The 18997-nt window shown below is 41.8% G+C and overlaps 1 protein-coding gene across 6 annotated transcripts in view; it reads left to right on the forward strand.

The window, feature by feature from the left end:
* Nucleotides 1–732: 732 nt before the first annotated feature.
* The window catches only part of MLF1 (myeloid leukemia factor 1), a 33345-nt gene continuing 15080 nt past the window's right edge, over nucleotides 733–18997 (forward strand). Inside the window, exons 1-2 of one of the 6 annotated variants that reach the window (XM_075861545.1) lie at nucleotides 733–864; nucleotides 18522–18678. In XM_075861545.1, the coding sequence (XP_075717660.1) occupies nucleotides 818–864; nucleotides 18522–18678 (204 nt within the window). In that variant the 5' untranslated portion in view covers nucleotides 733–817. Of the gene's footprint in view, nucleotides 865–4920; nucleotides 5003–18521; nucleotides 18679–18997 lie in introns of those variants that run through there. The other 5 variants (XM_075861547.1, XM_075861543.1, XM_075861548.1 and 2 more) reach the window with 5 other exon arrangements.

Raw genomic sequence — 18997 nt, forward strand, 5'->3', positions numbered from 1 at the left:
TCCGTGCGGCATGCGTGGTTTTCACGCACCCATTGACTTCAATGGGTGCGTGATGCGCGAAAAACTGCGAAATATAGAACATGTCGGGAGTTTTACGCAGCGCACTCAAGCTGCGCAAAACTCACGGACTGTCTGCACTGCCCCATAGACGAGTATAGGTCCGTGCGACCCGCGAGAAAAGCACGGGTGTCGCACGGACGTATATCACGCTCGTGTAAATCAGGCCTTAACCTGCTGCTTCATCACACAAGAATGAGCATGATGTGAATTACACATATTAGGCCTTGTTCACACTGCAGATTTGCTGCAGATGTTGCATGCACTTTTTAAGCCAAAACCAGAATTGGACCTAGGAGAGCAGACCTCTAAGGCTTTCCTTTATATATTTCTAATGTTTAGGTTCTGTTCCTGGTTTTGGCTTAAAAAAATACCTGCAAAAACTGCAGCAAAGCGACACCGTGTGAACAAGGCCTTAAACATATTACCTGTCAGCGATGACTGAGTGTGCGGGGAGTAACCTGCATGTATTTCTAGTGACTAATAGCCTATGGGCTAGCGCATATATTATATAGGACATATACTGCGATTAGGTTCTAGTTATTTCCATCCCAGGCCGCTTGGCAGGGAAACTGTTGACAATGGTTACCATGGAGACAAAAGAAGTCTCCAGCGCCAGAGAATTCTGCGGGCGATGAACCAATCAGAGGCGTCGCTGCGGGTCACCTGACATTCCGCTTTATACTATTGTGTCACCGGCGCGTTCTCTCAGTTCGGAGCGGAGCTCAGCTGGACTCGGTGCGGGGAGCCGCGGGACACAATGTTCGGGAGCCTTCTCAGAGACTTCGAGGAAGATCCGTTCTTCTCGTGAGTTCCTTACGACAGAATCGATCCATTTTCTTTTCTCACCCTTATCATCGTCATTTCTCTATTCACTATTGGCATTTAGCAGCCCGGGCGCCAGTAGTTGTACTGGACATGATGTCTGCAATTTATGATCAGTGCAGAACATAAAACATCAGCACAGACTGGAGAACTACAAGGCTCAGCATGTGCTAGACTATAGCAGATCTCTGAATGTTATAGAACTACAAGTCCCAGCAGGATTTGTAGCTTTACAACAATAAAGGAGACACATAAATGTGGAGAGCAGATAGATTGCGACTTGGTACACAAATGTCGGGTTCCAAAACGGTGTAAATCTTATCTCCTGTGCCTTTAAGACATGCGACAATATATCATTGTAGAGGCTGTGGTACTGTGCCACGCATAATGCCAATGTATGCCCAACTTTACACACCATTTTACACTTTACATACAGAATTAATCTTTATAAAAATGTTAAGTAACTTTGCAAATACCTTGGATTACTTACGTTGTATTGATCTAGAGCTGCAGCAACAATTTACAGGCTTCAGAGCTGAATTCTCCCATCATTTTCTGCTTTTTTTTGCATCTGTGCAGTCTGTCGATTTTATTTCTGGGGAGTTTTGTCATTGCAGCAGGAGCTGAAAAGTAATCTAATGTAGGAAAACTAACCAGGAGTTTAGCCAAATTATCAGGGATATGTCTGTCAACAAACTTGTTGACGGTCTCCAATAGCAACAGCTAAAATTGTGAATACATCTATATTATATACTACAATAAGGCCATAACTCAGGATAAATACAAGATAGGTAATATAATGAATTTACAAAGTTACTCAACAGATTATAGCCCTATATAAGCCGTAAAATGGTAATGAAAGGTGGACATACGATTTAACGTTTCCATATCTCCGAGCTTTGCTGACAGCTCTCCAGATGAATTTATCAGAACTGTAATAGACTCAGGAGTCCACTGATTCTGCCGTCTGACTGGTCAGGAGATGTTTACAGGCGATCACTCCCTTTGTAACCTTTTTGTACCTATAGCAGAGTATTCTAGGGTCTCACGTCATGTATTTTGCTGTATTACTATAGTATCGGGTAACAAAGCAATTATTAGTTTTATTTGCAATATTTACATTTTGGTTCATATAATTTCCTGTAAAGTTTAGTCAAATGTACATTTTAAACTGAGTCCTAGGTTTAGATATTGGCTGCTGGTCACAACCTAGACTAAGACCTGGATATTATTTGACATCATGAGCATGTGTAAAGTCTGGAGAATAAAAACAACAATAAATGAATGGAAAACCTGTACAAGTAGGTGGAGAAGGATTGATGTGTAGATCAGATCCGGTACAAAAAATGGTTAGATGTTTATATTTCACTCTGTACAATTACTAAGACGGATCTACCAATTCACCCCAAGATTTATATTCACAAATGATGAAGTTCTTTGGTCATCTGTGTTCTCCAAGATATTCTATTATAATTATATACTTGAGATGTTGATTCCTTGAGATGTAAAGGGGGTTTTACACAGGACGATTATTGGGCAGACGGGCGTTCATATAACCCTCTTTGCCGATAATTGCCCAGTACAAAGAGGGGAACGATCAGCACATGAACGAACAAAAACTTTACGTCTCGTTTTAAAAAAGTAAAATATTATCGTTGTCGGCAGCACGTCTCCCTGTGTAAACAGGGAGACGCGCTGCTGACATGATAATAATGGATGGGGACGAGCGATCGGAGTAACGACCGCTCGTCTCCATCCATAGCTCCGTGTGACAGGAGCAAAAGAGCGCCGAGCACCGATGTCTCGTTAATCGGCGCTCGCTGCATCGGCCACTTATCAACCAGTGTAAAAGGGCCTTAAGAGATGTACAATTAGGGTATGTTCACACGTAGTCAACCAAAACGTCTGAAAATCCAGAGCTGTTTTCAAGGGAAAACAGACCCTGCTTTTCAGACGTTTTTTACCAACTCGCATTTTTACCAACTCATTTTTTTACCAACTCGTTTTTGGAGCTGTTTTCATTGGAGTCTATGAGAAAACAGCTCCAAAAACGTCTGAAAGAAGTGTCCTGCACTTCTTTTGACGAGGCTGTATTTTTACGAGTCGTCGTTTGACAGCTGTCAAACGACGACGCGTAAATAACAGGTCGTCTGCACAGTACGTCGGCAAACCCATTCAAATGAATGGGCAGATGTTTGCCGACGTATTGTAGCCATATTTTCAGACGTAAAACGAGGCATAATACGCCTCGTATACGTCTGAAATTTGGCCGTGTGAACATACCCTTAAGGTGATTGTCTCATGAAGGCAACCCTTTCCTGAAGATAGTTGCCGTAATCTCCAGGGAATCTCCAGCTGGCCATATATATGAATGGCCAAGCATGTAATTCATGGCCTGGCCAGGTCCGGGAGCCGGTCATGCTTAACGACTCTCCGTCCTAGTAGAGGCTTCCGTCAATGACACCGGTGAAGTGCCTTGCCGGCATCCTCTTCTCCATAGTGGCCTTCGATTATAACTACTTACATTGACATGCACAGGTCATTGCTCTCTTTCACCTTGGAGGCCCAAAACAATTGTTGATCTAGTTTGCCAAACCATTCTAGCTCAGCTACATCATTTTTTTCTGCATAAATAACACAACCAGTGTTATAGGTTATCATCTGATCTCATTTTCCTACCTGACCAATATTGATTCTTTCCATTTCCAGAAGAGTATTTTTGGTAATGGGATGCTTTTAGGCTTGTGCTGGAGTAACTGTCCAGTTGTCTAAAATCACTACAGTTGTGGCCCTAAACTCCCAGCTACTTCTACTCGAATTATCTCTGATTTGTCATAACTATGGATGATAGCGCTAGGTAAGTAAAATGAATGTAGATATGACTCTACATGACAACACAACTCCTGACAGCGATCAGAACAAGGCATGTTGTCATCAGAATCTCTTAGAGAGGACCTGTCATCTCTCCTGACGTCTGTTTTACGAAATACTTGTATTCCCTGCAAAATCACAATTCTAGAGCATCTTTTCTGAGAACTCTGTGTTGTGCTGTTCTTCTGTTATTCCTCCTAGAAATTTATGAATAAATTGACAACTGGGTGTTACCATTCTCCTTGTCAAGGGGGTGTGTCCCTACACAGTCTGAAACAGTGAGCACTGATTGGACAGACTGAAGAGACCCACCCCCAACTGGTAACACCCAATTTTCAATTTATTCATAAATTTGTAGGAGGAATAACAGAGGAATGGTACAACACGAGTTCTATGAAAAGATGCACCAGAATAGGTTTTTTTCAAGGGGAATACAAGTAATTATTAACACAGACAGGTATGGAGAGCTGACAGGACCCCTTTAAATTCACACGGCGGGGTCACATCTTGAATTATTAATGCAAAATAACGGGAAAATGCAGCTTTTATTTCAAAACCGCTACAAAGCCGCAGCATCATGCCGCAATGTTATGGTAATCGCGGCAGTTTTTGCCTCACCGCGTGATTATTCCCCCAATAGTAAAGTCTCAGGAGTTTGGCCGGTAACTTTAAGTGATCGTATCTCTTTTTTCACATTTTAGTAGATATCCGTTTGTCTACAACACAATACAGAAAATGAAAATATACAACGTAAACTTTTTTTTAATATAAAATATAAACAATATCCATTGCATGAAAAAGTGAGATGATACAATCTCCTGTATCTGCTGAGCCGGAAAATGTTCTGGTTAATAAATTCCTACTGTACGACAAGAAAAAGCTGCATATAAAAGCAGAAATGCCTGATGTGGTCATTGTTGGGCTGACCCAATGTCTATGGAAGGACAGTTATAAAGTGTCTTCATCTGAGTTACATGTAGACCTGACTTATATTCAATATTATTCATATTTTGTTTTCCAATTTGTTTGCAAAAAATGTGGCTGCCAGTCATTTTTGACTAAGCTGTCAAAGAAAAAAAAAAGTTGGCACGCCGGGGCACATGACAGGTTGCAGAACACATGGTAGGCCTTAAAACAAAGTATTATCTTGCACTTATCTGTAAACAGGTGCAGTACTTGTGGCCACGTGGTAGAATAGGCCAGCTGTAGCATCCCGCGGTACAGCAGAAAGGACAACATGAACCAACAGGTGCATCGATCTGGAACTGAAACACTATCAAAAAGTCTCTGGTAGCCATAGCCAGCTGAAGGGGACAGGTTTTTGAGTCGAAAGTCTGGCTTACCAACCCCGCCGCCCTGCTGTCCACAGCTTGTGTGTGGTAGAACATCTTAGCCCTAATTACTTTCAAGAAGCTGAGCTGCAATACCATACTCAACCCATGGCCAGGTGTGGTGCTGTTTTTTAGAAGCACACATTTTTTTATGCACCTGTGCAACCCCTTCAACGAATACAGACTTACTATGGATGTAGCCATCTTTATCTTGGCTCTGATAACTTGCTGCAGCATATCACACAACAAAAGCCATTGAAAAAGTCAAGATAAAGGATCTTGCCACTGTATTTAATGCATTAAAAGTCAAGATTAAGACGACTACATCAGTATGTTGACATGCCAACGTCATGGTGCAGACATTCCTGCTTCCAGAAAGGCTCCTAGTAGTTAATATAGACCTCTGCATGATGACTGAAGAATAAATACATTTTATAATATCTAATATATTTATTATTAGGACTGCTGGACCCCCATGCAGGACTATCAGGTTGATGTAATGCTAATCCGACATGGGACTTTTTTCTCTCCCATACCAGATTAGTGGGGTTTCTGGCTCATCATATCCGATTAATGGAAATTCACCGTATTCAGAAAGCATCATAATTTCAATGCTATTATGTAATCTGTGTAAGATGCTAATGTGGCATTATGAATGGCATGGGATAACATTGGTTAGAATTGAAGTCTAATCTTGTCCTCATCCTCATGGCCAAAACTATACCGGCAATTTACTTTTAGGCAAATCGGCTCTGTTTATTTCTAGGGCTTAGGCATGGACTCAAGAAAAAAAATAATGATTGACTCATGGTGGGCATAGATGTCCTGTAAAGGAAAAGTCCCTTTTCTAAATATATCGTGCCCAGATTCGCTTTTGCTTCTACTTTGGCGCAATGTGTCAGGACAAGCTCTTCACTGTCAATGTCCACTGTCCAAGAACATGATGTTATTATTTTATCTGAGAAATGATGGAAACATGATATTGTAACTTTTACCCATGGTGGTGCTGAAAGGAGTAAATATACCAAAGCCTGGCGCGAGGTCACTGTGGCCTCGGCGTAACCTTAGAAGAGAGTGAAAGGAGATGTGTTCTAAGTATAAAGTGGATTGAACGTGTTGATGGAAGGGTTTACTCAGTGTACTGCATGATTTTTGGACTCACATGCAAGATCCTCTGTTCTATAAATCCATGTAAAGCTTCCTTCTAATCTGATAACATTTGCAAGGAGAACACAGTAGAAATCTAGTTGACATGCCCGTGGCATCAGGGCAGAATTGTACTTTAGTCATTTTCAGGAATGGTGGTAAATTTATTGTAGATTTATTTATTTTAGAGTCATTTGCATTATACTATTAGAATTTGCTGAGATGCTAGGTGAAAGCGGTAATGTCATGTTGGCCTATTTGATGATAGTACTACAATAGGTGCTTTATTATAGTATGTAATGTTAGGGATATGTGCTTACCTTTTGTTTTAGATTATTGTTACATAGTTAGCATGCTTGAAAAAACGACACATGGCACTTCAAGGTCAAAAAGCGAAAAAGGACGGGAGGAACAGGCCCTGAAAATGGAAAAAAAATCCTTCCTGACCTTACTAGCTATCACACTGGTTCAACATTGAGGACATTGGGGTAGATTTTGAAAAAAAATTTGCACCTGTTTTTTCGATTGTCATGTGCTAATTATTTGGCGCATTTTATTTGCATTACATTTATTAATGTTTTACGCCAAAAACAGTTGCATGCGACACGCTCGACACATTGGTTTTAAAATTCAAAAATGGGCGAGCTTAATTCACACATTGCAGATTTGGCCAATATTTTGTATCAGTATTTTGATGCCAAAACTAGTACTAGATCATAAACACAGGGGAAATATAATTTATACTTCTCTTCTATGCATCCACTCACTAAGTAAGATTTTTGTTCAAATAATTGACGCATTTCAATCCAACAAATAGTTGGTCTGTATTAAGACCGATTATTTTCTCCCTGCTTAAATGCTCCAAAGCCTCCGTCCGCCAAAATAATAAATCAAGCTAAATTGAAACCAGCTTGACATACAATTAGCATGTGCAAACTAAAACAGAAATAGTAAATCTAAAACCAAATTTTTTTTATTTAATAATTTATGTCTAAATCTATAAATCTAAGGCATCATTTACATGACCGTGATATACGTCCGTGCGACGCGCGTGCTTTTCACGCGGGTCGCACAGACCTATACAAGTCTATGGGGCAGTGCAGACAGTCCGTGAGTTTTGCGCAGCGTGAGTCCGCTGCGTAAAACTCACGACATGTTCTATATTTCCCCGTTTTTCGCGCATCACGCACCCATTGAAGTCAATGGGTGCGTGAAAACCACGCAGGTCGCACGGAAGCACTTCCGTGCGAACTGCGTGGTTCGCGCAACAGCTGTCAAACTCTGAATGTAAACAGAAAAGCACCACGTGCTTTTCTGTTTACAAACATCCAGAGTGTCAAAATGATGGCGGCTGCGAGAAAATCATACACTGATGACACACGCAGCTGTTAAGTGCCTTTTGCGCATGCAAAACGCCGCGTTTTTTGCGTGCGCAAAACGCACACGCTCGTGTAAATCAGGCTTCACTCTATATTATGTCAGATTATACTAAAGTACTTTCATGATATCTATATTATATTGTATTTGTAACCAATTTTCTGGAAAGGAGATATCTAAATTGCATAAAGATAAATAAAATGTAGCTATAAAGTATCTATAAAATGTATTTATATAAAAAGTTGCGTACATTTGTCAATGCACTACATTACATTAATTTCCTGACTGAGCATTAGCAGAACAAGCTCTATGCAGACATTAAACCAGCAAAGAATGCTGGGAAATGTCAGCTCCGAAGCCTGCAGTATTGTGAATGCAGCTCTGGACTATAAGGCTGGGTTCACACGTGGCGGAATTTCACTTAAATTCCGCTGCGGACACTCCGCAGCGTTAATCCGCAGCGGAGCCGTTTGTCCATTGACTTACACTTTAATTTAGCAGTGTTCATTTAGATGAGGCGTAAAATTCCGCTGCGGAGCATAGGCTGCGGAGCGGAATTTGGTGTCCGCAGCATGCTCTGTCTGTTGCGGAGCAGTGGCGGACTCATGGCGGAATTTCTCCATTGACTTCAATGGAGATTCTAATTTCCGCAATGAAGTCCGCAGCTGTCATGCACATGTTATGTGTGCTGCGGATGCGTCTTGCTTTTTTAACTTGACATTTCTTCATTCTGGCTGGACCTATGTATTTCTAGGTCTACAGCCAGACTGAGGAAGTCAATGGGGCTCCCGTAATGACGGGAGCGTTGCTAGGAGACGTCTGTAAATAGTCACTGTCCAGGGTGCTGAAAGAGTTAAGCGATCGGCAGTAACTGTTTCTGCACCCGGGACAGTGACTACCGATCCCAATATACATGTATCTGTAAAAAAAAATGAAGTTCATACTTACCGAGAACTCCCTGCTTCTGTCTCCAGTCCGGCCTCCCAGGATGACGTTTCAGTCTAAGTGACGGCTGCAGCCAATCACAGGCTAATAACAGGCTGCAGCGGTCACATGGACTGCCGCGTCATCCAGGGAGATCGGGCTGGATGCCGAAGGAGGGACGCGTCACCAAGACAACGGGCGGTAAGTATGAATTTCTTTGACTTTCACAAGGGAAAGTGCTGTCCCTTCTCTCTATCCTGCACTGATAGGGAGAAGGGAAGTACTTTTACCGCAGTCCGCAGCAGCTAGTCCGCATCAATTTACTGCACATTTTGTGCAGATCCGCAGCAGAATCTGCAACGCAGATTCTGTGCGGCATTGATGCGGACAGTTGCGGAGGAAATCCGCCACGTGTGGTCATGCCCTAATACAGGCTGTAACTCAGGAAAATAGCAAGATAAGTAATGCAGTATATTTACAATGTTACTGAACTTTTGAGCATAGAATAAATCGATGTGTTAACTGTAAGGTATTTAGCTCTTTGTTATAGGCAGTGCATGGTATTATGGATACTTTATAACCTTATAACTCATTACAACTTCCTCTGGAGTTAGAAGTGATGGAAATGTGAAAACATCCAGAATTCTGATCTGCCCCAACTTATTTTATACGTTTTGAGAACTGACTTTAAAACAAAAAGACACCATATTTGTGATCCCTTCTGTCCAATTTTTCTTTTCCAAATTTTCTTTCTGACTTTAGGGATTGGCATAGGAAGATATGGCTACATTTAAGTGTCTGCAGAATGGCAGCTCTTGAAAAAGTTGCCATTAGGGAAGTAGAGTGCAGGGGGTACTGTGACATTACATGGGTAATGCGTGGAAGTAACTACTCTAAGCACTGATACGTGACTATATTAATGATATACTATATACTATTGATGTGGCTGTCATAATATTATGGGTAATTCTCTAGTGGAGACAATGGTATGGGAAATTCTTTGTTAATGCTGTTTCTGTTCTAGCACTACTATTTGGCCTACATACCATAAGCACGACAGTGGGAACATACCATAAGCACCATTACAGCATACCATTACTGCAAAGTGGCACTACCGTGTAGGTACTATGTTGTCCTAGTATGAGTAGACCCTACGGCGCTTGGTCCCGTACTGAAAACGGTAACCTCCTACTATCTAGTTAGGTGCAGCAGGTTTAACAGCAATGTACCCTAATACAATGATTTAGAAAACTAATTATAATGCAAACTCCGGGACTATAATTGTTTTCTTCTATAACTGGAGGTCACTTTAATTCCAGCTAATTTAGCTGTCCATCCCTAAACTATAGTATTCAAAGAATGCAGCCATGGGCCACTTCCTTGTAATTCCTTCTAGCAAACAATAGGATACATATTGGTTCAGCCATAATAACCATACACTTTAGGGGATTCTCACTCTTCTTCCCATACACATCATTGAGATGTAAAGAGAAATCTTTGCACAATGTGCCTTTTTTAGTGAGTTGCCAAGTTATGAATTGCGCTAAAATATTTAATGGAAATATCTAGAATTAACTCTTATAAATGTGTGAAATGGCATGCTCCGTCATTAGAACGCCAAGTAGTTGACAGTACTGCCAATTCAAGTGTGGCATTGAATGTTCTGCGGTACTTTTTCCTGTATTCTCCAGTCCAGTCTTTAGAAGTGTCCTGTAGAGCATGACAGCCGAGCCGCTTGATATTTTTAGTATTTCTACCCCACCGTTCCTTTAGGGCATGAGGCCATATTGATGTATGAGTACAATAAACTAATCTTTATCAAGACGGATTAAAGCAATGATCAATAATTAATAGTAAGGAGACATCCAGAGAGAGCAAATCCTGTATGAGAGGACAATTCTAAGTACAGCCTAACATAAATTTGGGAGGTCACAGCCTCTGGGGAACCCAATAGGTCTAGGAAAACAGCCAACGATTAAAGGTACATTGCCGATGTGATTATTTAGCAATTTACTACTGATTGGAAAGCATTTACAATGTGCTGACAAAATAACAACCCTCTTCTGTATTAGTGGGCAAGTGGTCACTGCCGCCTTATGTCGCCTGCAGTAATGCCACGGCTTTGCAGAATAATGGAGGATTGTTCACTGGAACACATTGTCATTCTGCACTGATGGTTTCATGACATCATCAGCTGGATGAGTGTTCCTTAAAATTGATTTTCTTTCATGTCTATGTCGGAATCTCATTATTCTTTCAGTGGTATGTTGGAAAATTGGCCAGCGCTGTGTGAAATCTCTCAGACAGCTTTAATGTACAGGGTGTAGCGGCTTCTGTCCGCATCTTTTTGTGAAAGAACGATAGAGTATGTGACCGGTCATATGAAATGACTCTTTGATATATTGTGTTTGTAGTTAATCATTTCCCCACAGTCTTCTTATGTAACGTTTTCTTTCTAGCTTTGATGTAACATTAATGTTTTTATCTGTTTGTTTTTATTTAAATGAACACTTTGTTCAACAACTTTGTAGGCTTTCAAAACTTTGGCCAAGCATAGGCCTTGTTCACACAGATTTTCTGGCGCTGTTTTTGATGCGGAAACCGTGTTGAATACCGCGCCAAAACAAGGCCAAAATCGCCTCCCATTGATTTCAATCAGAGGCGTTTTTTTGCCCCCTCTTTCTTCCTGTGGTTCCGTCTCTGACCTCACATTGAAATCCATGGGAGGCAGAGAAAACGTTTCTGCGCACAGTGATCAATGGTTGTGGCCAATAAAACGCACTAAAAAAAGTGCAGGCATGTCACAATCTGCCTCAAAATTCCTGAATTTTGAGGCAGGTTTTTCTGCCTGCAAGAAACTCAGTGTGAACATACCCTTAGAGAGAACTGTAATATTTTTATGGTAAGGCCCCATATTTCTCCCCCCCCCCTAGATATTCCACGATCAACTGTGAGCGGTATTATTGTAAAGTGGAAGTGTTTTAGAACAACCGCAAACTTACAGATAGAGGTCGCCGTGTACTGAGGCGCATAAACGTCGCCAATGCTCTGCTGACTCAATAACTGCAGAATACCAAACCTCCTCTGGCATTAAAGGTTATGTAAACCTTTATAAGCACTTTTTTTTTCTTTTTAATTAAATGAATGTATTTTGTGTGTTTAAGCAACTTTCAACATTTTTTGGACTTTTTAAGATAGAGCTTCTATGTATCCTGTATCATTCTGTCTCAGCCAATTCCGGAAGCATCAATAATCGTTCAGCCTGGGGACTCCAGCCCTGGATTGGCTCTTAACGTCAAGTCCCTGGGGAGAATGACTGCAGGAAGCTCCAGCGACATAACTGTCCACACTGGAGCTCTTCCGATATTTAAGTTTAACGTATACCTGTGACGGATGCCTAACAGTGCCGTCACCCATAAACTTTCACGTAAAATGAAGCCTTATGGACATGTTTATCGTATACACGAGGATCGTTCCTGACGTACATGATAAATGTAGTTCATGAACGCGATGTGAATCCCTAATCACAGATCAGTTGCAGGAAAAGCATACACCAAATTCATGATATTCCTTTGACACTTTTTACAACTCCCTCGACAGTCTCGAAGTGTCTATCTAAATGGGCGTGGCTGAGGAGTCGTAAAATGCTCCAGATTTATTAACACCTTGTCCAATTTTTGGGCGCAATATATTCTTATAAGGTGCACCAGCCAAGAGTTGGTGTAAAAGAGATAAAAGTGTCTCGCAAGTTCCTCCAAATTTATAATACAGCATGCGCCATTGTGATAAATTTGGCTCATTTTACGTTTGTCTGGACTAGTTTTATCCTGTTTATCTTAAAGGGGTTGTCCAGGAGTTTAACATTTATGGCCGATAGGCCATCAATATTCGATCGGTGGGGGTCTGGTTCTCGGCACCCCCGCCGATCAGCTGTTTGAAGGGACCACGCCACTTGTACGTACGCCGCAGCCTCTTCATGGTTATCCTTGTTCGTATTTGCGTGCGCCGTTACGTTTGTAGATGCTGTGCGAGGTATTTCACCACTCTCCCATTCACTTGAGTCGGACCCCCAAATAAGAGAGAAAGTTAATTTAGGAATAAATGAATGTGGTTGTATCAACTGTGAATGTAGGTAGCAATTGTATTCCTTATACAATTTTCCTCATTTATCACAAGAGAAAAACTGCAACCACAGAGCGGCTTTTTATTACTCTACAGCGTTTAAAAAATGAAAGCTGCATTATGATTGGTTGCTATGGGACATGTTTGTCTGCTAGACAGTTTTGATAAATAAGATAATGTATGTGAAAAATAAATCAGATTATTTCATTTTGAGCAAGGTTACATTTCATGACAAAGTTAAGTCGCTCTGATAGCCAGGATTTATACCGTTTTGGAGATTAAATAAAGTTTCCTTAAAATAAACCAGATTTCATGTCTGGACACGTTTGTCACAGGTTCTTAGAACTCTGAGTCTGCACCTACTAAAAATATATTTGTCACAATTCTTTAATTATCACGTCTGAGAAAAGCAACATGGTGATCTCATTTATAGCCGCCACGTGTTTATTCAGTGTTTTCATGCGTCTGTGATTTCCAGCAGTGTTAGGGATATTATTACTTTTACGTGAGGCTTTTCCTGTTTTAATAAAACACATTGGCAATTTAGAAATTAACAAAAGAATATACAGTTTTTCTAAGGCTAAGGGTATGTGCACACACACTAATTACGTCCGTAATTGACGGACGTATTTCGGCCGCAAGTACCGGACCGAACACACTGCAGGGAGCCGGGCTCCTAGCATCATAGTTATATACGATGCTAGGAGTCCCTGCCTCGCTGCAGGACAACTGTCCCGTACTGTAATCATGTTTTCAGTACGGGACAGTAGTTCCACGGAGAGGCAGGGACTCCTAGCATCGTACATAAGTATGATGCTAGGAGCCCGGCTCCCTGCATTGTGTTCGGTCCACTACTTGCGGCCGAAATACGTCCGTCAATTACGGACGTAATTAGTGTGTGTGCACATACCCTAAAGGTTAGGACACATGTAGTGATGTCCGCATGCGGCTGAAAGCCATGCCCATGTGGTGTCGGCACAGATTACAAATTGATAATAAAAGCGATCCTCCAATGCAAAAAAAATGTGACTATACATTGGAAATGTATAAGTCCACTTACGCCCTGTCCGACTCCTCATTAAACCAACCTCCGTTCCTGCTTTCCGGTCTGACGTTTTCCGTTCCCCAAGATGGCCACCGCAGTCTCAGACTTTGCCATGGAGAGCTTCTTGGGAAGTTTGAGGCCCATCTAGACCCCCTTCAATGCCTTCTGATGGACGAGCGCTGATGACGTCGAGCTTCTAGGCACAGCACTGACACGGTCTGACGTCATCAGCGATCGTCCATTGTAGGGCAGTGTAGGCGTGTCTGAGACTTCCCTAGAAACTCGTGATAGCGAAGTCTGAGACTGCATCAGCCATATTGAAGAGCAGAAAACAGGGGGCTGGGATACAGGAATCAGGCAGCAGGTAAGTTGACTATACATTTCCATTTTGGGGGGGACGGGGACTGAAGGGTCGCTTTAAAGGGATTTTTTTCCATAAATCATAACTTATCACCTATCCACAGGATAAGTAATAAATGTCTGATCGGTGGGGGTCCAACAGCTAGGACCCAAACAGCTGTGATACGACCCGTATGTTATGTGCTAGGATCAAATCCTGTCACACCAAAAGCATGGAAACCTTTCCCAAACAAAACCATTGTGTATTCTGTGTACAGTTGTGTTGCTGCACAAAAACACTCCACTACCGTGACAGAAGAAATAACGTCAATGCTGCAATTGTTCGGCGCTGTAATGTAGATAACAACAGTGGTTTTTATTTTGAAAAACGATCATTTTTGACCAAGTTATGAGCAATTTTAGCTTTATGCTAATTACTTTCTTAATGCCCAACTGGGCGTTTTTTAACTTTTGACCCAGTGGGCATTGTAAAGAAAAGTGTATGACGCTGACCAATCAGTGACCAATCAGCGTCATACTTTTCTCTCCATTCATGTCCATTTGTACTCAGCACAGCATGTGCTGTCACATACACCCATATTAACTTTACTGAAATGTCTTGAGAGTGAATTGGCCTTCAGCCAATGTTTGTGTGGGACTTAATAGCTGCACAGCGTGATCTCGCGAGATCACGCTATGAATGACAGCACAGCGAGATCACGCTGTGCAGCTATTAAGTCCCACACAAACTTTACCGAAGTGTCGGGATTGTGAATAGACATTCCGTCCTGGCTAGAGGTGATGTCTATTTACTCTCAAGACACTTCAGTAAAGTTAATATGGGTGTATGTGACAGTACAGCATGATCTCGCGAGATCACGCTGTGCTGAGTACAAATGGACATGAATGGAGAGAAGTGTATGATGCTGATTGGTCACTGATTGGTCAGTGTCATACACTTCCCTTCACAACGACCACTTGGTCAAAAGTAAAAAAACGCCCAGTTGTGCATTAAGAAAATAATTAGCATAAATCTAAAATTGCTCATAAGTTCCTCAAAAATGATCGTTTTTCAAAATAAAAACCACTGTTGTTATCTACATTACAGCGCCAATCAGATTATGTAGGAGATAGGGCACTTATAATCTGGTGACAGAGCCTCTTTAATGTATAAATAGTTATATATTTAGGACGATGTCTGAGGTTATGAATAAACTACTTGCCATAGGGTCTCTTGCCAAAGTCTTGGATTCCCGGAAAAGTTATGTATAGAACACTAAATAGCTTTCCCATGTAGCCATTTAGCCTTGCGGCTGAGCATCTGAGCTGCACCATTTTTACTGTGCATTAGCTGTGTGTTATAAAGGGAATAGTGCAGTGACCTGCAGGGAATGGAGAGAAAAATATTAGGGATTGTTAGGGCTGGGCAATTAATCGAAAAATAACCGAAACCGAAAATCAGGGCAGATAACCGACGTCATCTTTGCATTTCGTTTTTTTTCTCGGTTCGATTATTACATGCAGCCCAGCCTCTGCCGTCAGCAACTGTTTGCTATCCAATTAGTATTGCTGATATGTGATTAACATATCAGCGATTCTGATTGGATAGCATACAGTTACTGACGTTTGGGATAGCCAACGGCAGAGCAGGCTCAATGTGACGGCATTGACGCTACTCCTCCAGAAAGCCGAAGGTATGGCTGCCTAGAGTGCAGGGATTATAAGTTACAGCATGTTCAGGCTGGCTGCTGAGGCACAAGCAGACCCACCAAATCAACCGGTGGGCCCTGCCTCAGCCAAGAGTGGTACCCCACCCCCACATGAGCAGCGCACGGCACAGTGCCGTCGCTGCACTATTTACAGCTAGTCCACTTTGTTTTGGTCAGCCGTCGCTGCTCATCACTTCGGACAATCCCCATACTTTTTGCTTTGTTCCGTCAGCTTCCTCTCTGCTGCCGTCGCCGCTCACTCCCCCCCGTATGGTCCCCATGCTTTCTGCTTTGTTTACAAAATGAATCAAAAAGCTTGGGGTCCGTCTTGTTGAGCGGCGACCGTAGCAGAGAGGCAGCTGGCATTGCGCACCGAGCACGGCCTGACCACTTCTGGCGACATACAATATGTGAAATAGGCCTGTGATTCCTCTCTTATAAATTCTGCTACTCTTCAATGTCTCTATACTTTTCTTGATGCTGAAAAGAAGCTGGGTAGAATGACCTCGAAGATTAAGAACACACTAGTCAGGAAGAACCTGACTTTGAGATGCCTCAGCCAAGTGTTAGTGGAGTGGTATATTACTGTATATATATACACTACCGTTCAAAAGTTTGGGGTCACCAAGACAATTTTGTGTTTTCCATGAAAACTCACACTTATATTTATCAAATGAGTTGCAAAATGACTAGAAAATATAGTCAAGACATTGACAAGGTTAGAAATAATGATTTTTATTTCAAATAATAATTTTCTCCTTCAAACTTTGCTTTCGTCAAAGAATGCTCCATTTGCAGCAATTACAGCATTGCAGACCTTTGGCATTCTAGCTGTTAACTTGCTGAGGTAATCGGGAGAAATTTCACCCCATGCTTCCAGAAGCCCCTCCCACAAGTTGGATTGGCTTGATGGGCACTTCTTGCGCACCATGCGGTCAAGCTGCTCCCACAACAGCTCTATGGGGTTGAGATCTGGTGACTGCGCTGGCCACTCCATTACAGATAGAATACCAGCTGCCTGCTTCTTCCCTAAATATTTCTTGCATAATTTGGAGGTGGCTTTGGGTCATTGTCCTGTTGTAGGATGAAATTGGCTCCAATCAAGCGCTGTCCACAGGGTATGGCATGGCGTTGCAAAATGGAGTGATAGCCTTCCTTATTCAAAATCCCTTTTACCTTGTACAAATCTCCCACTTTACCAGCACCAAAGCAACCTCAGACCATCACATTACCTCCACCATGCTTGACAGATGGCGTCAGGCACTCTTCCAGCATCTTTTCAGTTGTTCTGCGTCTCACAAATGTTCTTCTGTGTGATCCAAACACCTCAAACTTCAATTCGTCTGTCCATAACACTTTTTTCCAATCTTCCTCTGTCCAATGTCTGTGCGCTTTTGCCCATATTAATCTTTTCCTTTTATTAGCCAGTCTCAGATATGGCTTTTTCTTTGCCACTCTGCCCTGAAGGCCAGCATCCCGGAGTTGCCTCTTCACTGTAGACGTTGACACTGGCGTTTTGCGGGTACTATTTAATGAAGCTGCCAGTTGAGGACCTGTGAGGCGTCTATTTCTCAAACTAGAGACTCTAATGTGCTTGTCTTGTTGCTCAGTTGTGCAGCGGGGCCTCCCACTTCTCTTTCTACTCTGGTTAGAGCCTGTGTGTGCTGTCCTCTGAAGGGAGTAGTACACACCGTTGTAGGAAATCTTCAGTTTCTTGCCAATTTCTCACATGGAATAGCCTTCATTTCTATGAACAAGAATAGACTGTCGAGTTTCACATGAAAGCTCTCTTTTTCTAGCCATTTTGAGAGTTTAATCGAACCCACAAATGTAATGCTCCAGATTCTCAACTAGCTCAAAGGAAGGTCAGTTTTATAGCTCCTCTAAACAGCAAAACTGTTTACAGCGGTGCTAACATAATTGCACAAGGGTTTTCAAGTGTTTTCTAATCATCCATTAGCCTTCTAACACAGTTAGCAAACACAATGTACCATTAGAACACTGGAGTGATGGTTGCTGGAAATGGGCCTCTATACACCTATGTAGATATTGCATTAAAAACCAGACGTTTGCAGCTAGAATAGTCATTTAGCACATTAACAATGTATAGAGTGTATTTCTGATTAATTTAATGTTATCTTCATTGAAAAAAACTGTGCTTTTCTTGCAGAAATAAGGAAATTTCTAAGTGACCCTAAACTTTTGAACGGTAGTGTATATATACCCCCTGAGTCTGCCTGCTGTATAATATATATGCTGTATGTATACCCGCTGCCTCTAAACCTTCTGTATACTAGTACTATACAGCAGACTCAGGGGGTATATTATGTACTAGTAGTATACAGCAGGCTCCGGGGATAATTATAAATTCAATGGCGTAGCATGCAAATAAGGGGCGTGGCATGCAAAAAGGGGTGTGACCTAAATAATTGTTCAATAATCGTAATCGAGGTTCCATGTTCAATTAATCGTGACTTTGATTTAGGTCATAATTGCCCAGCCCCAGGGATAGTGTAGAAAACCATTAGTAACCAGGTTTATCCAAGGTATTATTTTTGAATGACCCGTTTGCTTGCTATGGGGAATACCAGTGTTTTAATTTGCATTTTTTTTTATTGTCATTCTTTTAGCTGCTTGGCAACTCTGTTCCATTTATGTGTACATGTGTGGAAGTTATTCCTAAATAAAATATTATAAATTATGAAAAACAGCAAACATCACATCCAGCTTGTAGGTTGCACATTGTCACTGATGATTATATTGCTGTTTTCACAGGGATCCATTCACTGCACACCAAGAACATGTGAGACAGATGATGAGAAGTTTCTCTGATCCTTTTGGCCGGGATCCCTTCTTCAGTATCACAGATGGCAGATCTCATGGCCGAAGAGGGCAGCAAGGTTCCCAGGTGGCTCTGAGGGAAGATCACAGGGTAAGCGCTTTCCAAGCAGCTCCGCGGTTCACACTGCTGTCATCAGCTGAGATTTTATAGTCAGATTCATTTCAAAGAAGTGATTGTTAGCTTAGGTGCAGGCGCTGTAATGCCAGCCTTTAACTGCCCAGGTTTTAACATCTCTTTCCCTATGATATAATCCACAGCTGTTCCCCTGCAGTACTATTCTTATTATAGTGTAACACTCATTAATACTGATCTATTAACAGTTGTAGCTACCTACTGAGGCCCAGAATTACACTTACAGGCACTGATGCACTAGTTTAGTACCGTTGAGCCCCTACAACAGATGTCAGTT

The sequence above is a fragment of the Rhinoderma darwinii genome, chromosome 4 (genome assembly GCF_050947455.1).
Source record: "Rhinoderma darwinii isolate aRhiDar2 chromosome 4, aRhiDar2.hap1, whole genome shotgun sequence".
Classification (NCBI taxonomy): domain Eukaryota; kingdom Metazoa; phylum Chordata; class Amphibia; order Anura; family Rhinodermatidae; genus Rhinoderma; species Rhinoderma darwinii.